This window comes from Panthera onca, chromosome A3 (genome assembly GCF_046562875.1).
Source record: "Panthera onca isolate mPanOnc1 chromosome A3, mPanOnc1 haplotype 2, whole genome shotgun sequence".
NCBI lineage: Eukaryota > Metazoa > Chordata > Mammalia > Carnivora > Felidae > Panthera > Panthera onca.
Genome location: NC_138341.1, coordinates 37,583,528 through 37,608,556, shown reverse-complemented (window position 1 = coordinate 37,608,556; position 25,029 = coordinate 37,583,528). Strand labels below are relative to the sequence as shown.

Sequence of the window (25,029 nt, the reverse complement as noted above, 5' to 3'; positions counted from 1 at the left end):
TCACGAGCCATGAGATCATAACCTGAGCTGAAGTCGGACACTTAACCGACTAAGCCACCCAGGTGCCCCAATATTCTTTTTTTAAGTTTATTTATTTATTTTGGGGGGAAGAGGGCAGAGAGAGAGAGAGGGAGGGAGGGAGAAAATCCCAAGCAGGTTCCATGCTGTCAACCCAGAGCCTGACACTGGGCCTGACACTCAAACCCACGAACCATGAGATCATGACCTGAGCCAAAACCAAGAGTCAGATGCTCAATTGACTGAGCCATCCAGGTACCTCCTGTATTTGTAATATTCTTATATTATGGGAAAGCTTGATAGCTAAAACTATTATCAGTCACTGTGAGGCATAAAAATAACATTGCTAAGACCAGGGTATATAAATTTTTTAAATAATTATATAAAAATAAAATGTGGCTACTCTTCTCTAGGAAATAATATTTCAGGTATATAATCATCTCAAGGATAGCTACTCAAACTTTACTGCTTAGGACACAGGAACTGCAGTTAATGTTAGCATTTCAGTTATGGGTCATGTTATAAGGGTACCTGGGATTTGTTTCAATCAGGTATGGTAACACCTGCAAATGTGGAAAGGACTTTCTTAGAGGAAGAAGATTCCTAGGAACAGGAGGCATAGCATGCCATACAGGACCACACAGGAAAGTGCCAGAGTTGGTCAAAAAGCAGAGGGAGCAAAGGGGAAACCTGACGAGGGCCTTTACTGGAGTTTTCGTGGGAAGGAATGGGCATGGCAGGGGAAGCAGGCAAACAGATTTCCGATAGACTGGATTGAATATTTTCAATGAGCCCTGGAGTATGGAGATTATCTCTAGTTGTCTGGTACCTAGCCCTGGGGCAGGGCTATGGCCCCAAGGGTAAGAGCTCCACAAAGGAGGTATTCAAGACAGGGCTTTGCATGGCTAGTTTGTAGGTATAAGTGCCAGGAGTCGTTTACTGACTCTCTAAGAAGCGGCTAACGCCACAGGGGCGGTCTTTCCAATGTCAGTAAGGTCCTAAAATGTCAACGCATCAGGAATACAGAAAATAAAAAGACATGATTAATACAGGTATATTTATCAAGCTCTCAATCCTTTAAAGGAGGTGAATTTCACAACATCTTTATTTACCTTTGTAGGAAACAACTTGTATAACTAAATCCAGTTATATTCACTATAAAACAAATATCATTGAGGTGTATAATTTAATTAGGAGGTACTGGTCTGATCTTTGAGTAGAATGGTTTCTTTTTTTTTTTTTTTTTTTTTTTAATTTTTAATGTTTACTTATTTAGAGAGACAGAGACAGAGACAGAGCATGAGCAGGGGAGGGGCAGAGAAAGAGGGAGACACAGAATCTGAAGGAGTCTCCAGGCTCCCAGCTGTCAGCACAGAGCCTGATGTGGGGCTCAAACTCAGGACCAACCATGAGACCATGACCTGAACTGAAGTCGGACACTTAACCGACTGAGCCACCCTGGCACCCTGAGAACTATTAAGTCCTGAATACAATTGTATGCAAAATTTCTTGTTGCCTTTCTCATACATGGATGTTGGCATTTGTTCTGCCACGTCTCTTCAGTTATTTTCTTTAAAAACATACTTCTTGTTAATTTGTAGATACTGTCCAATTCATACTTTCTTAGTACTAAAACATAAATTTTATTTTAAAAATGTTACATTTGCCTTCGGAACATTTTTTTTTTCCCCAGAGTAGTCACTGTAAATGCATCCCAGCGTTCTGGAAGAGTCTCACATTGTAGAACCTTCCAGTATTTATTTGAGACGGCATCTCTTCCCTGGTGTAACATTGTCTGCTTTCTTCCTGTAAACTCTCAAGTGTAAAGGCCTCTCTGGCAAGAAGCAGGTCCTCTGAAGAGCTCCTGCTGGAAAATGCTCAACAGCTCCTCCGGGCCGTGTCCAAGACCGTGAGGACCACAGAAGCTGCAAGTCTGCGGGTAAGTGCTGACCCCATCTGAAAGTGGCCACTGGCAGAGACTACACACATATGGCACCACGGCTCTGGGCCACAGGCAGAAAGAAACATTTATGAAAATGTAAACTCTGGGGCTTCTGGGTATCTCAGTCGGTTAAGTGTCCAACTCTTGATTTAGGCTCAGATCATGATCTTACAGTTTGTGGGTTCGACAGGGAGCCTGCTTGAGATCCTCTCTCTCCCTGTCTCTCTGCCACTCTTTCTCTCTCTCTCTCAAAATAAATAAATTAATTATTTAAAAGAAATTGTAAACTCCATGTGCACTTGTGATGAGCACTGGCTGCTGCATGGAAGTGTGGAATCACTATATCGTACACCTGAAAATAATCTAACACTGTGTGCTAACTATACTGGAATTCGAATTAAAAAAAAAAGTAAACTCCACGAAGCCACAGACCTAGAATTGTGGGCTGGTGCATGGAGGTGCTAAGTAAATAGAATGAGAATTTCCATTTCAAGTTTAAAGCAACTTTGTACCGGCTAAGCTCAAAGAGTACATTGAATAGACATGCATTTGAAGAATGGGCATAGTTTAGCTAAGGTTCCAGAGTCTCTTGAAGGCTGAGCTCTTCTGCTTAGGCCTGGCCCCGAGGGAGCTGAGTCCCTCCTTACTGGCATGGCCACAGTCCCAGCCTCCCACTCACCCTGCAGCACCACCTGAGGTGGGGCAGTCCCCACAGCCCAGTCTCCTACCCACTTGTGTGCAGGAGAACCTGAGGGCAGGGCTGTGTCCTTACCGTGGGCACCTGTGTCCGGGCTCCGCTTAGGCCACTGGCCAAAGACCCATGGATAGTTTGCATAAACCAAAATGAAGAAAGCAAGATCCAAAAGGAGGCAGAATTTGGGGTAGAGAGAGCATTTTTAATTGGCTGCATTCTCCGAACATTCGATTCTGACCAACATAAGATCCTTTGTTCTGTTGTGCTTCTTTCATGAGAGAGGGAATGAGTGGGCTTTAATTCAGAGGATCCCTTCAAACACAGTTCCTTGATCTCTGTTCAATTAGGGCCAGTGGTGCCTGGCCTGACTCAGTCAGAAGAGCATGTGACTCTTTTTAAATTTAATTTAAAATCTAATCTAATCAAAAATAAAATAAAATCTCATCTAATCTCATTTTAGAGAGAGCATGTGAGCAGGGGAGGGGCAGAGAGAGAGAGAGAGAGAGAATCCCAAGCAGGCCCCACGCTCAGCATGGAGCCCAATGCAGGGGTCAATCCCATGACCCTAGAATCGTGACCTGAGCCGAAATCCAGAGTTGGATGCTCAACTGACTGAGCCACCCAGGCGCCCCAAGAGCATGTGACTCTTGATCTCAGGGTCATGAGTTTGAGCCCCATGTTGGGTGTAGTGATTACATACATACATACATACATACAAGGAAAAAAATTAGGGCCAAAATGTCAGAAAATGAGCTCCACCGTCAGTCAGTGGAGTCTGCTAACTAAGCAAGAGCTCATGTCAGCTGACCTTGGGAAGGTGTGCACAGTGTCCCCCAGGACATGTAATTACCTCTGTCTCCTCCAGGGCTTGAGACAGCCTTCCTCAGATCCAGAAGAACTGGAAGTTGCTGCCTTCTGTGTGCAGTGGAGAAGAAAACTGCTAAGGCACAGACTTCGAGAAACTTCAAACCTGGACTATGACGAACTGGGCCTGCGAAAAACAAGCACAGAAGGGCCCCCAACATTAGCAGCCCTGGTTCCAGAAGCATTCTAAAGACTGAGAAATACTCTCTGAGTCAGACTGTCTATTGATGTGTGCCTTGGCCCTGAGATGGGCAGCCCAGAGTGGGGAGTGACTCTTAGGCTGAAATAGGCTCACATTGTAGAACCTTCTACATGGGGGTTGGGCAGCTGGGGGGGGGGGGGCAGGGGCTAGGCCTTGCACAGAGCTGCCTTGGCAGTCCTCCCAGTGAGGGGGAATGTCCCTGGGCCCCTGGTGAGGCTGATCCCCTGGGAATGATACTTCAGTTTCTGGGCTTAGAAGGAACATCACATGTAGACTGTAGGAGGAGGGGGGAAAACATCGATGCCCTGTTAGCTTAAGCCTTTATTAAGGTGTTGCAAAGTGAGAACAGTATCAGTTGTGCAGGAAGCCAGGTACTGAAAGATGTGTAGGTTACACTGGGGAGGTCAGTCAAGTTCAAGGTATGGGGAAACTGAAGTTTGTGTTAGCCTGGGATGAGCTCCCTATAAGGACTGGTTTGCGTGGCTACTTGAAGATTGGTTTGCATTTTCTAGGATTTTTATTAAACTGGAATCATGTAATAGTGTTCTTTCCTACCCCCCCCCCCCCCCCCCCGGCTTCTTTCCTTCAGCATGATCACTGCAAGATGATCCTTTTCAGACGCTCAGGACTCTTGGCCATACTTAGGTCCCAAGATTTCCTCCTAGGTTTTCTTCTGAAAGTTGGATGTAGAGATTTATCCATTTTATTTATCTTTTTAAATAACCAACTTTTGATTTTATTGACTTTCTTTCCTAGATTTCTGTTTTCTACTTCATGGATTCCTTCTCTTTAATATTTCTTTTTTTTTTTTTTTAATGTTTTACTTATTTTTGAGAGAGAGAGAGAGAGCACATGTGAGTGGGGGAAGGGCAGAGAGAGAAGGGTACAGAGGATCTGAAGTGGGCTCTGTGCTGACAGCAGTGAGTCCAACGTGGGGCTGGAGCCCATGAACCAGGAAATCATAACCTGAGCCAAAACCAAGAGACACTGAACTAACTGAGCCACCCAGGTGCCCCTCTTTGATATTTGTTATCGTGCCTTTGCGCTTAACTTGTTCTCCTTTTCAAGTTTCTGCATGTGCAACCAGAGATCATTATTCTCTAGCATTCTTTTCTATTACAGGCTTTTACTGCTGTGATTTCTAAGCACTACTTCAGCATTAGCCTCCAATTTTTATGGTTTTCTTTCTCATACATTCTAATTTCCTTTTTGAATTCTTTGTTGACCATGGATTATTTGCAACTGTGTTATTTAGTTTCAAAGTATTTGGGGGGAATTTCCAGGTATTTTTTTCTGTTTTGATTTCGGATTTAATTCCTTTGTGGTCAAAAGACATTCTTTTTATTATTTGAATCCTTTTAAGTTTACTGAGTTTGTTTTGGGGCCTGGGGTATAGTTTATCTGGATACATGTTCCACGTGCAGTAGGAAAGAATGTACATTCTGCTGTTGGTAGGTGGAGTCTTCTATGAACACCAGCTGGGGCAAGTTGATCGACTCTGTTGTTCAAGTTTTCCATGATGTTCCCTGATGTTCATTCTACTTTTTCCATCCATTTTGAGCAAAGGGTATTGAAATCTGCAACTAGAAGTATGAATTTGCCTGTTGGGTTTAATCTCTCTTAAGGGTGACTGTCCTATGCTGCCTGGGGTCCAACTCTGAACTCTATTGTTTTGTATGTTTCATCTGGCTGTTCTGGGGATGAAGGGTGTGTGTGTGTGTGTGTGTGTGTGTGTGTGTGTGTGTGTCTGTGTGTGTGTGTGTGTGTGTGTGTGTATATAACCTAGCCTCTGTTACTCCCTCTTGGCCAGCAGGGGGAAGTACTTGTTTCTCTTTTCAGACTACCTTTTCTCTGGCTCATGTTTGAGTCTCCTTTTTCAGAAACATTCCCTGGGTCTTCTCCTGCTATTCAGAACCAAGTTCCAAGAAATATTAATCTATCACTGCTGTTTTGTTTCCTTACCATCCACCAATCCTTCAAAACTCTGGCTTCATTTTTCATTTTTTTTTCCAATTTGTCAGATGCAATGGGCTCTTCTCCGAATTTGGTCTCCCTGAGTTCTTGACTGGTCCAACTCCAGGGACCTCTTGCTTCTTGACACTCTCTCCTCCGTGGGCCTCCTCTCTGCAGTTTTCCCCTTTGCTGACTGCAGCTTTTTATTCCCTTTGCTCCCTTCCCCCACCTCCACCTGTTCTCTCCTCCACATTATCACCCTTTATCCTCTCTAATTTGCAATTTTGTTTAGGTCTCTTTGTGGCTTCAAATCCTTTGCCCCAAGCACAGGGGAACCAGGAGCCAGACTGCTGCCGGCTCTTTGGCCCTTGCTGAAGAACCACTGCACCGTCAGAGCAAAGCGTTTTAAGGATAGGCTTGTCGCTTCAGGCATCCGGTCTCTACCCCAGTGCCATGGTGGGGAGGGAGAGCCCTTCCCAGTTTCTCCAGACAGTTGGGAGGGGAGGCTTTTGGAAAGGCCTGTGAGGGAGACAGGTACCAGTTTGAGGGTGAGGTGAAGCTGGGCTGAATCTTGCCACAAGGGATGGGATCTGTATCGTGTGTGTCTCATCCGTTCACCCCTGACACCTAGCACGGAGCCCAAAGCGTTCAGTGTTAGAGGTGTGCGAGGGATGGGTTTGCTACTCCATCTGTGAGCGGTTATCCAACATGGCCTCCAGATGGCGATCAGACTCAGCTGTCCTGCCTGTAAGGGGCTGAAACACGTACAGGACAAGTTCCTCCCTGGAAGAGAGGGAGCATTGCAGCATTGGGTCCTTCTCCAAGCACCCTGTGGCTCAGCGGCCACGAGAAGTGGCACCCGGCCACTGTAGTTACATGCTTCCTGCATCTCAGTCTCCTCCATTCAACTGTAAACTCCAAGCCCATCTGCCCCATTTGCGTCTGAATCCCCAGAGCCTATTGTGGAGCCTGACAAAGAATAGGTGCTTAGTATTTGCTGAATGAATACATAAAGCATAGGTGGTTATTCACAACTAGCTAAAATATCTTCCTGGTAAAAATATTGCACAAAGTACAGAAAACTAGGCAATCTCCCATTTTTCTTGTATGTGTGTACACACACACACACACAGAAATATAATTCACAGCAGTAAAGCTCCAGGTTTATAGAATAAGCCCCACTTCCTGTCTTCCAGGATATTTCTTGGTTTTAAAGTCTGGATTGGAAGCAGGGCTATGTGTTGACCTCCTGATAATTTCTAAAGATCTCACTCCATGGGGCACCTGGGTGTTCAGTCAGTTAAGCAAGCATCTGACTTTGCTCAGGTCATAATCTCATGGTCCGTGGGTTCAATCCCCACGTCCGGCTCTGTGCTGACAGCTCAGTCTGGAGCCAGCTTCGGATTCTGTGACTCCCTCTCTCTCTGCCCCTCCCCTGCTCACACTGTGTCTCTCTCTCTCTCAAAAATAAACATTAAAAAAAAATTAAAGATCTCACTCTAGTGTAGTAAAGGCACCCAGTCTTCCACACTGTGTATGTACACATATATTTATGCATGTGTTTCTATGCATGTGTAAAATACAAAGTTATATAATTATTCATTATACACATTATGACAGTATTTAATAATGTTGCTTTCAAAATAAACATTTCTGGGGCGCCTGGGTGGCTCAGTCGGTTAAGCGTCCGACTTCAGCTCAGGTCACGATCTCGCGGTCCGTGAGTTTGAGCCCCGCGTCGGGCTCTAGGCTGATGGCTCAGAGCCTGGAGCCTGCTTCCGATTCTGTGTCTCCCTCTCTCTGTGCCCCTCCCCCGTTCATGCTCTGTCTCTCTCTGTCTCAAAAATAAATAAACGTTAAAAAAATATTTTTTTAAAAAACAAAAACAAAATAAACATTTCACCTTTACAATCTCTTGTAATATTTTGAAGCCAAAATTCAAGTCTCGAACTTTTTTGTAGACTTTTGACAAGGCTGTGGGAGCTGGAAGCGTGCCACCCGTGTGGATAAAGGCCTCTGATCTGCAATTCCAGTCTGTCACGCCCTAGCGATTATTGAGGGAGCTCCTGCTGAGGAACAGAAACCCAGAAACCACTCGAGGTCCTGGGGAAATAGAGGCAAATAGAATAAGAGCTCACAGTGCAACAGAGGACAAATTCTCAGCTCATTCGCAGACAGCACAATTAGTTCTCTGCTGATCCAGGGGTGAGACAACCAGAGTGGGGAAGGCACTGGAAAAGAATCCTGGAATGCAAAGCCACGGAGTTTGGACTTTTTGTGCAGATAAGGGAAACCCTGGAGGGCTTTTAAGGCAATGAGTGAAAGGATGATAGCTGCATTGTACGATTTGCTTGCGGCGTGGAGGATTCAGATAAGGTCTCTCGCACTCTGTTCGCGTTCCTTTGAGGTGATTCAGCTGTGGGATCTGGCACCCCACCCCAACGTCAGCCAGAATGTCTCCACTTTCATCCAGTTTGCACACTGGGGTTTCGCATACATTTTTCATTCGGGAAATGTAGGATATAAAAGCAGTCTATCCTATCCATCTCTGTAACCCAACACCTACTAGCATATGCTGACTGTTCAAACAATCTTTCTCAAATGAGTGATGGATCCCAATTTTGTCTGTGAGGAAGGTGATGCTCTGGGAAGTCCCGGCTCGCCCAGTGTTGCACTGCTCAGGAGAGTATGCTCCAGGACGAGATTGCTAGCTCTCAAAGAAGACTTTTCCACAGAGTTGCTCAATAAGTAAGTCCAGGAATCTACAAGTCCCCCTTATTCAAGACAGTGTGTCCTTGGCCAGTGAACACATTAGAACAGAAACCAGAAAACATCTTTTAATGAAGCTTCTGGGCCTTTGAGGGAGTCATGATCAGTCACTTCTTTGTTGCTCCTATCTCAAAGGGAAGTGCATACCCCATTGTTCTGAGCCCTCCCTCTGTGATGAGGTCCCACTCTGGTCCTGAGGGGTCCTGTTCTGCTCTAAGCAGTCCATTTGCTAGCAACCTCTTGGATTCGATCCTTTAATAGAAAATTGTGAGCTAGGGGCGCCTGGGTGGCTCAGTCGATTAAGCGTCTGACTTCGGCTCAGGTCGTGATCTCACAGTCCGTGAGTTCGAGCCCCGCGTCGGGCTCTGTGCTGACAGCTCAGAGCCTGGAAACTGTTTCAGATTCTGTGTCTCCCTCTCTCTCTGACCCTCCGCCATTCATGCTCTGTCTCTCTCTGTCTCAGAAATAAATAAACATTAGAAAATTAATGTGAGCTCATCTAAGAGATACTTACATGTCCAGAATGCCGGCAGTCTCAGGAAATAGAGGACTTCAGATGCTACTAACCTGTGTGGCTAAGTGAAGCACAATCTCTGTGCCTCCGATACACTGAAGGACTACCATCTCTTTCTTTCAGGAAGGCCTGGGATCGGGTCCATTTGTAAGTTCTCATACGAGTACATGCTCCCCTGTATTCTGTCTTTAAAGGAAGAAGATTTATTAAAGAAAAGCAACACAGTGCTAGACAGATATTATTAGAAACATTTTTATTTAAAGTCAGACAATAGAAAGGTATGACAGGAAAAAATTACAGAAACTTGCAACAACAGAAGGTAACTTGGAAAGTTATTAGTAAATGAAAAGAAATAATATTCCTGATTTTACCAAATGATTTGTTAGTCTTTAAGTAGAATAATTAATCAGTTTAGCAAAATACACCCTGCTGGTATCTTTTGAACAGACAGTATAGTTAATTTACTAAATTGGTATCTACTAAAACCTTGTAAAGTAAAACAGTCAAGGCAGCATTTCCCCAACATTTGAGATACAACTGGGGGAAATTAAATAATAACATTAGAAATTTTTGTTTTGTTTTAAAATCCCACCTCATTCTGAATAGGTTGAACCTGCGTTTTGGCCCACAGATGGTACTTGGATACCTGATAAAAAATGGATGATCATAAGTCTGAACACAGACTGCTCCTCCCCCACCCCAATCCCAAACCCCGCCTCCAAACACAGACACACACTGAATCCTAGGACACAAGTGCCATCAATGCCTTAGTCATGTGCAAGCATAGAAGCCCTGGACTAAAAACAAAAGGACCTGGGCCGCGGAAACCTGGATCTACACCGAGCCCTTTCTGAATCCTGGGTGGGGGAGCCGTGGATTTAGGGTCAGGAATGTAAAATTCTTCTTGAAACTTTGGCAAGTATACAAATGACTATTTCTTGATTGTCACTTTTATAAGGAAATATCATTCTACCTTCTGAAAAGATATTCTCCTATCTTATTTGACTTCCCTCTCAAACAAATGGAAGGCAAACTTCTGTAAAACAGAGGTGGACGAAAACCTCTAGTAACAATGATTAGTTCCTTATTTTTCACTTTCTCTATTTAAAAAGCATATAAAACGTATAGTCTATCGCTGACAACTAATATGAAAATATTGCTCATAATGGAGGTCTGGGAATAACATGGCTAGTTGTTTTTGGGGGGAGGCTCTATATATTTGTTTTACAATAAACTATGTATCAGACCTCTGACAAAATAGTATTAGCTAATGCAAATTTTACTGCCCCTCTTAACCTTAATACCCTCACAGAGGTATTAAAATCAGTAATGAGCAAAAGAAGTGTGGGGTCTGATAATTCGGAGCTAATATTTTTCTAAAATGCTGTATTAGCTATATATTAACTTCTCCTGACAAATTTAAAGTTTTAAAGACAAGAGATTCAAGGAAAAACAAGGCTATAAAATACATAGAGAAATAGATTTTCTCTATGCCCACAATGATTTTGCCCACTGCAACACATGATTGTTCTATTCCAAAGGGTAATGAAGGGTATTAAGCAACATGCAGGACCCAATATAGAGTCCAATTCATGACATTAAAGGATAAATTACCTTTCGAGGTGTTGGGATAAAGAAAAATTTTAATGTTATTGGAATTTCACCAGGTGGGGCATAACTTCATAATTGTGGTTGATATTTTGAGAACAGGAAGAGAGAAATTAGACAAATATATTGTAAAATAAAAAGAGGTCTCTGATTCTGCAGTTCTTTCTGGTTACAGAAAGAATCCTTCATAGATCTACAGGAATAAATAATTGACCAATTCAAATTTCTACCATGAAGTAGTAAAGTTAACTTATAAAACTGGAGGGCTCTTGGAGTTATGAATTATTGTAGAAACGTTAAGCTGCCATAACCCTACCTTTACATTGTTTGGTTGGGAGATGGGAAGGGGAAACAAAAAAGAGAAGGTAGGTACCTTGTGTCCACTGAAGGAGGTATACTTTATGAATTGTACTCTTGGACACAACCATGGAGTGGCTCTGCCACATGAAAATCTAAACTTGGATGGATATTGGGAAGCAATTAACAAAGCACCCACCTGTGTGCCTAGAACTAGGCTTGTTGCTGTGGGGAAACAGCAAAGTAGGGAGGCACATACCGGTCTTGCCTCCAAAAGCATAAAATACAATTTAAAATGTGCTTTTTATTTCTTATTTAAAAATTAGAAATTCTAAATGTTATGTTGATGTTAACCTAAAGTCCTTTCTTAGGTCTGTATCCTTTCCAAGAAAAGAAGGTTAATACAGGCTTTGTTACAACTGGCAGATACTGCTGATAAACAACATACTCAAAACAAAACCCCAGCAAAAACAAACAAAACAAAAGTCCAGCAATTTGGTGATTGGTAGCTACTGAAACTGGGTCTGTAAATCACATTAAACACTTTGGGTAAAGACATTCCATAAATGCTAAACAATAAACACACACGTGAGGAAAACAGCTCTAGACACTCAAGCCCTGTTTGGTTACATTTTGTTAAAGCTTACATTTCCTAAACTAAGCCTTATTTAAACTAAGTTTACTAACGACTTACATACCCTACTAGACTTAATTTTGACCATAATGTGATCAAACACTGCCAACCCATTTCTGAAAAGATAATTACAGCTCTTCATTTTGGATATTCACAAAAAGCCCAATTACTGAAATGTGCAGGGGCCCTATCAGCCGACCCTGTGACTGCACACAACCCCTCCAAGTTACAGCCTTGAGCGCAGACCACCCCTCTGAGACACAGCCCTTACGCCCAGAAGGGTGAACTCGGGGAGAACATCTCCACCTTAAGACTCTGTGTTGTGCAACTGGAAGGATTTTGACAAGACCTCACATTTAGGTCCCTAGGAAGTGCCAAACTTTAAATTGCCATGAACAAAGGAAAATGACACCTTTATCAAGCAAGTGGGCACTCAGAAATACCTCTGTGTCATGTGCTTGCAGAAATACATACTAAGAAATGGGAGTAAACATCTCTGTTGTTTCTAAGGCCAATGGCTGTTACAATGAATAAATGGGCCACTTTGCCCACAGCACACATGCTATAATTGAAGCAAATACACCATGCAATATGGACTGTCAGCATTTTTAACCCTCTATCAATATCCAACTTGTACAAAATGGGCAGAGCGATCAGATCTTGAATAGACACTACAAGTCCATAAAGCTCTAAAATACGAAAGTCCTATGTCTTACTAACACACAAAACGTTAAGGGTGAGTTGCTAACTTCATGGGTTAATATTCTGCAAAATAACTTCTTACACAATTCTATTGTGTCTTTAATGTATATCATCTGAAATTTCATAAAACTGGTAAACCACACAAACCGTGTTACTTTGGAATTTGTACAGCTAAATGCACCCTAGTGGAAGTATAATTATTATGTTTGCCAAAGTTATAAACCAATTTTACATTTTAAAATGCTTTAAAATAATAATTCATTCACTATATCAAATCTATGAGCAGTCAAAATTATACCCATTTCACAGATAAGGAACTGGACATTGAGAAAAAAAAAATCCATATATCAATTTAGAACAATATGAATTCATGGTCCTTAAACCCCCTAGCCCTCTTGAGTTCTCCTTTCCTTCTCTCTCTTCTAATTAATTCAGCAAAGCGGCTTATATGTAAGCTTATGCAGGATTTCTTTACTAATCAACTATTCTTCCACTCTTAAAATAAGTAGGACTAGCAAGGAAAACTACTATTTAAAATCCTTATGGCAAGTTAAAAAGACAAATAGAAACCTAAGCAAATCTAATCTCCTACTTAGGCTGTTTTGCTTGCACCCTAATTCTGGGGTTTGGTACATAGAGCTGGGTAACAGAGGGTCCCTACAGAAGCAGACCTAATTGATGAAGCAGAATTTGGTATCACTCCAATATTTGGTTTTCTTTCAGGGTTCAGAATGAGGTCCTAACTGGGAAAGCTCCAGAGACAGGAGTTTTGGGCAAAGACTAAACAAGATATGGGAAAGTAGTTGCCCAATCTAAATTATGGTCACCTGGGTATTCCAATGTAACACCCTGATATATCCCATTCCACTCAACATCACAGTAAATAGGGATAAACCTTCTGCCACAAACCAGTATGAATAGTTAAGTTACATCTCAGTCAGTGAGTCTCATCCAGACTCTTTTAGGACACAAGTTACCTCTGTTATCTGTAAATGTTTGGCTTATAAGAATAGGGACATAAAGTACTTTCCAGGGTGCTGGTGTAAATCAACTTACATGGATTCTAACAAACACCGATTCATCTTAAAGGAGGTTATTCATCAGCGGAAATGGGTTATTAGATTTTGGTGAGAAAAAGGAAGAAATAAGATTAAGATAATCTAAGTTGACAGGATACGATAGGATATCCCTTAAGCTAAAGTTATCTCAATTAAAAAAGAGCACAAATTAAAATCATTATTTTAAACATAAATATAAAATTTTCATATAAAATATATTGTTAAATTTTAAACTAAGTCCACACTTTCTTATAAAATAGCCTATAGGACACTAGCTGAGATAATAGAGGCTCAAAAATACTGATCAAGTGAACATTGTAACTTGCATTAATGATATTTAAACCTTACTTTTTAATTAATAGTTCAACATCTCTTGGGAAAAAGGATCTTCTGTTAAGAATTTGGATTCTATTTTGATCTTTAACAAGCCAAATTATCTTTTTTGTATGATATTTAAAATATAAATAGCATTACTTAATATAATTATAAAATACACAAGGGAATTAGAGATTTGCTAAAATTATCCATTTAATTACTAAAATTCAGCAATTTTACTGATTTTTTCCCTGAAAAAGGAGTATTACATATATGTATGTGTGTATAATAAAGTTCATGTGGATAGGAAACCAGAAAATATTTTCTATGGTGGCTTTAAAGTACATTTTTAAACAAAAATGTTATCCAGAGCCATGTTAGGCAACAATGTAACCAAAGTATAAATAGTAGAAATTCACATCTCCTCAAACAACTGTCCTTCCACTTAGAACACAATGAACTTCTTGGGTAAGCAGAGTTGTTGTTCATTTAGCTGCAACTCCATTTAAGCATGGAATCAAAGCAAAACAAAACAAAAACAAAATAGTGAAGAAGTGAATAGAAAAAATATGCATTAATAGTTAACATATGCTATCTAAGTGTTAGGTTCCTACAGAAATATTTTGCTATATGTTTCTAAAATCACTTTTCAGGGGTAGCTGTTTTCATCCAAGGATCAAATGATTTCCCCCACTTTCATTATCTTTTATAATGAAAAGCTCTGTTTTCAAGTTACATATTGGAGTTGTTACCAACAAACACTGTCACACACATCCAGTTCAAGATATGAATATTAGTGTAATACTTAGTTTCTGTTATAAATAATATATGTATAAAACAAATAGGGCTGCCATTACTTATATACTGCAATAAATACACAAGAATGAATACAAATTAGTTTTTATACAAATACAATTTCTAACCAACTTAGGAGATTTCCAATCTATGAGGACATTAAATACTGTAAATACCAGGCAGTCTCCTCTGTTACAGAATGCCAGTCAGGAGAGATCTGAAAGAGATTCTTTATTGGTAGCCATATACAGTTGATTATACCATCTCTGTGTTTTCTTGCTATTTAAGAAAAAATATAGAACCTGGACATTTAAAACATTATCAATGCAATAATCACTACAGACTGTCACTGGATCTATTAAAATTTTGTTAAAAATTACCAAAGTCATGATGAATACAATTATTGCAGCTACATCATTTGAAAAAGTAATATAAATTATGCTGAAGACAAAAAACATTGAAACACATAAACATCACAATGTAACACAGCAATAACTCAACTATTTAATATGAAAAACTAAAAAGTTATGTTAGAGAACTTGGGAATTTTCCACTTTAGCAAAAACAATCTATGTATCTCCAACTTCTATGATACAGTATACAATAAAATACTTTTAAAAGATAGGACATTCAAATGCTTCATTTACACAAATAATATTGCCAATACTAATAAAAGTGATGCCCTTAAACATGAACTGCTCTGCTAATTGTGATTTTAAAAATGTTTTCTTTACTTAATTTTACATTTTAGTTAGCAGTTAGCATTACATATTAATCAGTTCTGGGTTGACAAATAGAGAAGATCCTAGTCAAAATACTGTTGCTCAAAAGTAATGTACATCATATTGCTTGAAACTAACAACCATATAAAAGTGGTAATCGTTTATCTAAACATTGATTATGAAAGACAACTGGCATATATTTGGGCAGAGTGTTGAGTTCATGATGGTTTATTTACGATAAAAGTACTTCTACCGAAGCTAACATGATAGATAAGTTTCTATGTCAATTACTACAGTCTCTTAAAGTTATAAAAATATTATATAAAATACCACAGGCTTTAGAGGATATAACTTCATGTGGTTCTGATACTAGCAGCTGAAAAGTATTTATAATTTAAAAATAAATAAACTATAGAGGTAAACCAGTTACAAAACAGCAGAGGACTGCAATAGTCACAAGAGTGAAAAGAACCGCTTAATTACACAATAGCTAACAAAATGGTGAAGCAGTTGGATCAAAAGTTTTAAAAACCTCTTTCAGAGATTTGTCATCTGGTTCTTTACCGGGATCATTTTCTGGGGTGGGACTCATCTGTCCTGGCTGTCTTGACTGCCTTGGATCGCTGTACTGGGGTCTAATTAAGCCTGTTAATGCCTGAATAGGAAGACTGTGCACTGCTGGGACCTGAACCACACCAGAACTCCTGAGATTATCTGCCTGTGGGTCAACTGGCCCATCAACAGTGACTTCCACGTTCGGACTGGTTTTCTGTGGCGGGATTGCCTCTCCGGGAGAAGGTTCATTTTTGTCACTACTTTTTAAACTACCACTTTTTTTCTGGTTCTCTGCATTTTCTGTTGCTAGCTCTGATGTAGATGATGAACCATGCTCCCTAGGGTCATACAAACTAATGCCACTAAGAACTGAACTTGGAGTTCCCAGTGGAAGGCCAGCTGAAGAGGAGAGTTTAGGGGCATATGGAGGCAAGGCCCCGGGACTAGAATTGCTAGTTATTGCCCCTGAGGGCTGTGATGAACCAGGGTTTGATCTGGTTAAGTGAGGGGCACTCTTTAATGTATGTGAATCCTTTGTAACTGCCTGATGAGACTCTGTACCATGCTGTCTATGAAGTCTAGGATCAAAATTTTTTTGTAGCCTAGGATCTCCTAACTTACTTCCTGAACTATGTAAGTCCCCAAATTGTTCTAGGTAGCCTTCTCTGTTTGTTGTGTTAATTTTGGCTTTGGCTGCTAATTTTGAATCAATGGGCACGGTGTTTTGATGAAGATCGCTTTTTGTATTCCATAACCTATTGAGCCTCTGGTCAGCTATAAGAGGGGGTAGAGGTAAATTGATTGAAGATACTGGGTCAGGTTTAGGTAAGGGGACTGGAAGTAAGTCTTCGGGAGCCCACACGATGTGTTTTGCAAAGTTGGGTTTGGTTAGGATAATATCCATTTTAATGTGACTGAACTGTCTCAGTTGTGACCTTGGATCCTGGAGGATTATACCAGGGGAAGAATCCAAAGGTATTAAGAAAGCTTTTTCTCTCAATTCTCTTTCTGTATCTTCATCATCATCATCTCCTCTTTTGTGTTTGACAGAGCCAGCGTTTGCATGGTGTGAATCAAACTTTGTTCCACCAACGGAAGATCCTGTGTGACTACTTCCATTCCCTCTTAATTTTCTGGGATCCCATGCAAGTCTAAGATCCAGCGGGGCAGACTCAGAAGCTTTTCTCATGTCTTGCCTTGGGATAGTACGAAGTCTAGGGTCAACAACTTGGTTTCCTTTACTTTTCTCTTTAGCAAGTCTTGGATCAGTAGGAGTGCTGAGCTCTGTGGAAGGTTGTTGCTGATTCCTTAAAGTTTCTGTTTGTTTCTGTAATGTTTTCAGTATTGACTTGACACTGCTTCCTTCTTCCTCTTCACTACTGGAATACCAGTTAACAGTATCATCTAAATGTAGACAAAAACTTATTGTAAAGAATGAAACATTCATATTTGGCCTTAATTGAGATAATTTAAAAAACACATGCTATTTCTGAAATAAGTGTAGTCTGACTTCAAGAAAATGCATCATAGAAATGCCAGAGTTTCAACACTGGAACAAAATTAGATGTGGGATGACAATGATCAATTTAGTCGTTATACTCCATAAAGAAAGAAGTGTGATACTAGAATATGTGTAATGTCCTTCCAGCCAGGAGAAAGTCAGAACCTTTCATTCCGACTGGCCAAAGTGTGTGTGGTATGACAGAGTTGGGTAAGAAGAGAAATCCTCTTGGAAAAGAACACCAAATGTTTTGGATGTCTTTAATTCAAGTAATACTCAGGTTTCATAGCTCTGGATTTATCAAGATAACAAGGGAGAAAGACTTTTTAAAAATCTGGAAAGAAAACAAAAACACTAATAGTACTGGTTAAGGAAGCAATGGGAACTGACCAAATGAGGGATGACGTAGAGATTTTTCATTTATAGCTTATTATATTTTTAGATGTTGACATATGTGAATATATTAGCTATTTAAACATTTAAAATTAAAAGTAACAAAACTAACATCCTGAAATCTATACACTTTATGGGAACACTTCAGACCTTACTCCTAGTCTATGTAACCTTAGTGTGTTAGATACACTGTTAAGAAGCTTAACTATCAGAGGTATTCTCTCTAGTAGTACAGAAGGGATTATAAACTGATGCTGCAGAAGGGGAGTCTCCTTCCTTTCCATTAAAACAACTACATTAACTCTGAATTGGTTACACACATACACTCATACACACACACTCATACATACATATACATACTAGAATATCTTGGATGAATAGAATATTGTAAATATTCTCATTTTACCTCATTTCATTTCATTAATGTGTTTCTATTACATGGAACTTCAGTGTTACACATTTAGTTTGAACATAGCTTGCAAAACAAGTACTGAAATTTAGGCTGAAAAGTGTGGTTTAAAATTGTACAGACTGGGGCATGCGGGTGGCTCAGTCGGTTGAGTGACCAACTCTTGATTTCAGCTCAGGACATGATCTCACAGTTGGTGAACTCGAACCCCGCTCAGGCTCTGCACTGACAGCACAGAACCTGCTTGGAATTCTCTCTCTCTCTCTCTCTCTCTCTCCTTCCCCTCTCTCTCTCTGCCCCTCCCCTGCTCTCTCTCTTTCCCTTTCAAAATAAATAAACATAAGAAAAGTCTTAAAGTAAATTTCAAAAATTGTATAGATTATATCACAATGGAAAAAAGTTTTTTTTTTTAAAGATTTTATTTTTAAGTAATCCCCCTGCCCAATATGGGGCTCAAACTTAACAACCCCAAGATCAAGAGTCGCATGCTCCACCGACTCAGCCAGCCAGGTGTCCCAACACAACTGAAAAAAGTTTTACTCATATCTCAGTGTCTGAAGAAAACTACTTTTAGGGGCATCTGGGTGGCTGAGTCAGTTAAGCTTCCTGCTCTGGATTTTGGCTCAGGTCATGATCTCATGGTCATGAGATTGAGCCCCATGTTGGGCCCTGAACTGATGGTGGAGCCTGCTTAAGATTCTCTCCCTCCCTCTCCCTTGGGCCCTCCCCTGCTTGCGCTCTCTTCTCAATAGAAAAAAAAAGTGAGCTAGCTTTCAAAACAACAACAACAACAACAACAACAACAACAACAACAACAACAGGCTACTTCTACACACTAGATCTCTTTTCTTCTTCTCAGTGACCTCAGGAAGCCTAAAGCTTTTACCTATTGCCATTATTTTAAATACTTCTGTATAGGAATTTCACTCCTCACAGAATTTGTTACTTGATCCAAATAGGTAAGATGATCCAAATCTGATCCATATAAGGAAAATGCTATTTTATTTTGACTTTCATATCTATAAGCAATCTTAAATCCTATTTGGAATGAGAATGAGTATATGACAGAAGGAAAGCAAACCAGTAGAGATAGCCCAATGGAAAGGAGATATTAGATAGGAAATGACAGTTATCAGCTTTTTATCAAAGGACAGATAAACTTATAAGGGCATTAAAATTTATAAAAATGAACACAAACACAAAAAACCTAGCTGTTCAAGATTTTTTCTGGACACAGAGAAAAAACTCTCATAAAACATCACCAATTATATAATACTATAGTACAAAATTTTATATCTAGAAAATTTGTAATTTTCTTATTTATGAAAATACAAATGTTTGTAAAACTTTATAGAAAATAATGAAAATTGTTTTTTCTTAAAATTAAGTTTTAGCACTTAAAGGAGCAAACATAAATTGTACAGGAAATTAACTTATTAGGAATTCCTCGTTTCCCCATGATGTTAAATAAATGAAAAGTTAATGCTACCTTCTTTGAAAAGGCAACAAACAATGTTTATATAATAGCTTGTAGCTACCTAATGTTATCTAGTTCTACACAGTTATTTATAAATTTTATATTTAAGAGTGGGCAAATGGGCACCAGGCTGGCTCAGTTGGTGGAGAGTGTGACTCTTGGTCTGAGTCGTGTGTTTGAGCCCCACAGTGGGTGTGCAGTTAAGAAAAATACACACACACACACACACACACACACACACAAAATAGAGTGGGTAAACACATCAATTTTGTAATTCATAAAAATTTGATGCTTTAAGCTTTCTCTCAATTAACTAATTGCTATACACTTATCAATATCAAAACCACTAGGGTAAACTTGGTGTCTCCACATAATCTTTAAAAAAAATTTTTTTTAAATAATGTTTTTATTTATTTTTTGAGACAGAGAGAGAGCATAGCAGGGGAGGGGCAGAGAGAGAGAGAGAGAGAGAGAGAGAGAGAGAGAGAGACACAGAATCTGAAGCAGGCTCCAGGCTCTGAGCTGTCAGCACAGAGCCTGATGTGGGGCTCAAACTCATGGACTGTGAGATCATGACCTGAGCCGAAGTTGGACGTTTAACCGACTGAGCCACCCAGGCGCCCCTCCACATAATCTTTTATATTAAAAAGAATACTCCTTCATAATATAGTAGAACCTGAAATACACAGCCTGTGCCCATAAAAACTTCTCTAATAACTGAGTCATTTTAAACTTGGGCTAGAAGTCAAACTTCCTGAACTGGAAGATGTCCTGTTTCTGTTCTATTTCTTTCTTCCAAACACAGGACTTATTAGCAAGTCTGCTCAGCCAGGCCTCATACTATAGCTTCAGATCAAACTTTTTGCAATTAATTACTAAAGCATGTATGGCCCTGGAAACCACAATCAATTCCAAGCAGATAGGAGCTACGAGGTAAATTGGAAATAGAATAGATAGTTTAGAGGAACTCCTTTTCCAAGTTTTAACCTATTCAAGACCGTTTCAGGAACCAAGTAATCCAAAGTAAGATGCTATCACAGCACCTGACACACCTTCTTCCTTGCTTGGTGCCCTCTGAGCTTGGGTGCTGCTTGGTTCATCTTCTTCTTGGTATTTCTGAGTAAGTCTCACAAAAAGAGCTCTCTGCACTGCAGGAAGGAGACCTGGTGCAGGCAGGGGGCCGTGGCCCGTCGTGTTGCTGCTGCCGTCAGATCCGCCACCCCGGTTTGGGGAATCTTGAACAACCGGAGGCTGATGCTGGGCAAATTCAACATGCCACATGCCATCTATACACATAACACAGAAAGACACAGATGCGAATTTAGCACAGAACTCCTCTAGAGGGCACCACGGTTATATTATATATATTATATTATAGTTATAACAAATTGAAGCTCTAATACTAACTACATTTGATTACCAAATTATTATGTGATTGTAAATATTTTTTAAAACTATCTAAAGTTCTGGTGTAACCAATGTTTGGTTAAATTTAAAACATATTTTATGGTTTTGGGGGCACCTGGGTAGCTCAGTTGGTTAAGTGGCCAACCCGATTTCGGCTCAGGCCATGATCTTGTGGTTCATGAGATCAAGCCCAGTGTGGGGCTCTGTGCTGACAGGGCAGAGCCTGCTTGGGATTCTCTCTCTCCCTCTCTCTCTGTCCAACTTCATTTGTGCTCTCATGCATGCTCTCTCTCTCTCAAAATAAACTTAAAAAAAAAAACATGTTTATGGTTTCAATTTCATTACATTTTACTTAGCTTTATTTAAAACATACATTCTTATGTTTTTAATGAAAGACAGATAACTCCAAAGATTTTAAATTAAAAATGAGTTATTTCAAAAGGAAAACTTACCACCAGAGTTATTGGGTGGCTGGAAATTATGTACAACATGCTGTGAATAGTAATTATCATAAAACTCGGCTGGGTTTTGTACGGACTCGTAACTGGTGTTGAGCTGCATTTCACCAGTACTTTGCAGGTATGACGAACTTGGAGAACAGTGATTCTCTCTAGGTACTTTCATCATGTGTTCTGGAAAGCCTGGGCAATGGTAAGCACCACTCATACTTGGTGGTGTCAAAGGTGGATCTGGTTGAACAAGTACTCCAGCTTGACTGTGAGGACCTAAAATTCCAGGTGGACCAGGTGGCAAAGGTGGGCTGTGCGGCACGGCTGCACACGGATGATGTCCGGGGGAGCCTGGGTGCATCACAGGACTATTATGTCCCTGAGACATATTGGGTCCAGGACCTGGACTTGATCCAGAACTATAGATATGTTGAGGATGTGGACTGCCTTCCTGAAACTGTGGTCCTGGTGGTGAGGCACTATTATAAAATGCTGGTGGCCTGTAGACAGAAGGAATATTTCTTAGCTCAAAGAAAGAGGCAAGTAAGAATGTTACATTTTTAAGTAAGTATTGGTTGAATGTGCTTTTCTATATCAGAACGTGTTTTTAAGAAGCAGTTTATTCCATATTATCTCCAAGTGAAAACACCAATACATGCATCTTGCTTTCATTTTCAGCTCACAGTCTTAACTGCCACTCACTATCACCTGTTCTAAAACTTACTCAGAGATATTTTGAAAAATACAGAAAAGTACAAAACTAAGTAAGAATCACCTCTAATCCCACCACCCAAAGATAAATTTTTCTTTATTAGTTCTCTCCTAGTCTAGGCATACACAGAACTTTTTTAATACATAATGAAATTAAAATTATACTATATAAACATACAACTTTTCAATTTCTGATTGATTACTGGTGGCATATAAAAAGACCTTTAGGTTTTGACTATTGTTCTTCTTTCTGGATATCTTACTAATTTAACTACTATTTCTAATAGTTTTGGCAGTTGGTTCCTTCAGGATTACTGAGGAAAACTGCCCAAATAATGGCCTGTCTCTCCAGGCCATTTTATATCTTTATATCTATTATATCTTTCTCTTTTTGCATTGACGAGGATCTGATCTACAGTATTAGCCAACAGTGCACATACCTGTCTTCTTCTTGACCTTAACAGAAATAATTTTAATGGTTCACATTAACTATGATGTTTCTTATAGAGTTCTTGTTCCTCATTTGCTGACATCTCACTGTTAGGGATCCCTGAGTATTCAGGGTTAAAAGAACAATCAACAATAGGACTTAAGGCCCACCCAGGTGCACAGACCCTGCGGTGTGGGTAGCAAGGCTGGAATGGTGGTGTTAGAAAATGCAGATCTGGATCCAGCTTATCCAAAGATGTTCCTCTACTAGCCCAAGGAAATATTTCTCTAAAAGAACTAAATATTCTTAAGCCATGCTAATGCCACTATCTGAAGGTGTTATCAGTATCCATGCAGCCTCCTAACAAATTGGGAGAAATATCAATTCATCCACCTGGCAGTGCCCTTCCGGATGGATTACTGTGTGGAGAGGTTTCTGAAGCTGTGTTAAGGATTCCAAAGAGAAAAGCGTGGATGGCATGCAGTGGAGGGTGGGGACAAAGAGAAAGTAGGAAGTAGCAACTGGGGTGAATGCCAGGTATCTGCTATCTCTACTTAAGTTTAATTATATGATTACCGTGGAATACAAGTTAGTTTCTTAATAAGAATTTTTAGGAGCAAAAATGATATCACTAAAAAAAAATTTAACTTACTTCTTCCCAATCTTATGTGCTAAATCCACAGTAGGTTTCACAACGATTTCAAAAAGAGATGGGATTTTCTTGAAATCATCAGAGAGATCTGTCTGAAAATCATCTTCCGGATCAGAAAAGGGAAAATGCTCTGGAGGGGTTGGCAGAAGCCCAACTCCTGGAGGTGGTTTGGGAAGAGGAGTTATGCCCCGTTTTCTAAGTTCTTCTAATTCTCTTTCATCTTCATTTGTGGCTTCTTCTTCAGTGTTCAACACCTAAAAATAATTGGCAAAGATTACTATTTCAACACAAGCTTTCTTCCTTACATTTAAAATTTTTTTCAATGTTTATTTTTGAAAGAGAGTCAGAGAGAGAGAAAGAAAGACAGGGACGAGTGCAAATGAGGGAGGGGCAGAGAGAGAAGGACAGAGGATCCCAAACAGGCTCTATGCTGACAGCAAGAGAGCCAACATGGGGATTGAACTCACAAACCATGAGGTCATGACCCCAGCCAAAGGTGGATGCTCAACCGACTGAGCCACCCAGGCACCCCTCTTCCTTACATTTAAAAACTATGAACACTTTAATAAACTAGTTTTGATATTAGAAAATTATCATTTTAAAGTTAAAATGGATCAGAGAGAGAAAACTCATTTTTGATAATGAGATTCAAAATGGTAAAGGATATTTCTCAAAGTACATAAGCTTTTTAATGGCAGAACAAGAGTAAGAAAAGATTCTTAATTCCTAGCCCAATATTTCTGCTTTTCTAACACACTACATTAAAAAAAATTTTTTTTAATATTTACTTTTGAGAGAGACAGAGACACAGACAGAGCATGAGCAGAAGAGGGCAGAGAGAGAGGGAGACACAGAATTCGAAGCCGGCTCCAGGCTCTGAGTTGTCAGCACAGGGCCCGATGCGGGGCTTGAAACCACAGACCGTGAGATCATGACCTGAGCCAACGTCGGACACTTAACTGAATGAGCCACCCAGGCGCCCCTTTAACACACTACGTTAATGGATTAAAACCTAAAATAGCAAACCCTTGATTTCTCAGGAGGGTTTTATGAAATGTAATTTGTAAAACATGATTCAAGTCAAATGAATTTGTGGTGAGACCTAACAAATAACTGAAGTGCAAAAGACAGTACTTACTTTGTCCAAAAGTTTCTTTGTTTCTTTAGTCAGATCATCATGGGAAAATTTACAATTGTCTCCTTGGTAACATTTCGCTCCACTGTGATAGAACTTACATGGAAATTCATGTAAATAAAAATATTAAGGAATAAACCAAGTAAAATCAAACCCCAATATTTTTAAACCACAAAACATAACTGTGCTGAGTCAATCATATCATACTAAATTTTCTATAATCATGTCAGATTAGATGACTTATTTTTTTATTTTAAGATTAAGTATTTTAATTAGGCAGCAAACATTCAAAAATTTTAAATCTTTCTTACTATATTAAACTAGAAATTTTTTAAAGAAAAAATACTTACAATTGTAATAGCAAATACTATAGTATTCTAGTTATGTAAGTCCTGTAATTTTCCATAATAAAAATATTATATAAAACAAATTTTGTAGCAAGAGCTTATATCTATGAAGAAAACAAAAGGGCTTGATATGTCATGTTAAAGTCAAATATCCCAACATGAAAACTATAAGCAAATCATTCTCATGATTTTGGAGACAAACCTCAAACTTCTAAAGAAAATATTAAATCCATTAAGTTTATTAAAAAAATATACCATTTGTGTTTATGTTCAGGGAATTCCTGAGTGGTTTTAGCATATTTATTACTATAATCATTACAATGACAAGATCAAGAGAGAGAAATCATATGATCATCTCAGCAGATACAAAAGGCAACTGCTAAAATTCAAAATCTTTTTTTGACTTAAAAATAAAAACCTCTCAGTAAAATAAGAACACAGTTACTTAACTTGATTTAAAAAATCTTAGGGACACC

General features: G+C 39.5%; 2 protein-coding genes across 5 annotated transcripts in view; one reads left to right on the top strand and one right to left on the bottom strand.

The window, feature by feature from the left end:
• The window catches only part of LOC132692451 (uncharacterized), a 37,049-nt gene extending 33,203 nt beyond the window's left edge, over positions 1-3,846 (top strand). For all 3 annotated transcript variants that reach the window (XM_078444720.1, XM_060654906.2, XM_060654913.2), the window contains 2 exons: positions 1,840-1,957; positions 3,520-3,846. In XM_078444720.1, coding sequence (XP_078300846.1) covers positions 1,840-1,957; positions 3,520-3,708 — 307 coding nt within the window. In that variant the 3' untranslated portion in view covers positions 3,709-3,846. The remainder of the gene's footprint in view (positions 1-1,839; positions 1,958-3,519) is intronic.
• Positions 3,847-14,575: 10,729 nt separating this feature from the next.
• ZC3H6 (zinc finger CCCH-type containing 6) overlaps positions 14,576-25,029 on the bottom strand; it is a 69,209-nt gene continuing 58,755 nt past the window's right edge. The window contains exons 8-12 of one of the 2 annotated variants that reach the window (XM_081795233.1): positions 24,210-24,319; positions 23,072-23,325; positions 21,282-21,778; positions 20,466-20,708; positions 14,576-17,046 (exon numbers count right to left, since the gene is read on the bottom strand). In XM_081795233.1, coding sequence (XP_081651359.1) covers positions 15,578-17,046; positions 20,466-20,708; positions 21,282-21,778; positions 23,072-23,325; positions 24,210-24,319 — 2,573 coding nt within the window. In that variant the 3' untranslated portion in view covers positions 14,576-15,577. The remainder of the gene's footprint in view (positions 17,047-20,465; positions 20,709-21,281; positions 21,779-23,071; positions 23,326-24,209; positions 24,320-25,029) is intronic. The other variant, XM_081795234.1, reaches the window with a different exon arrangement.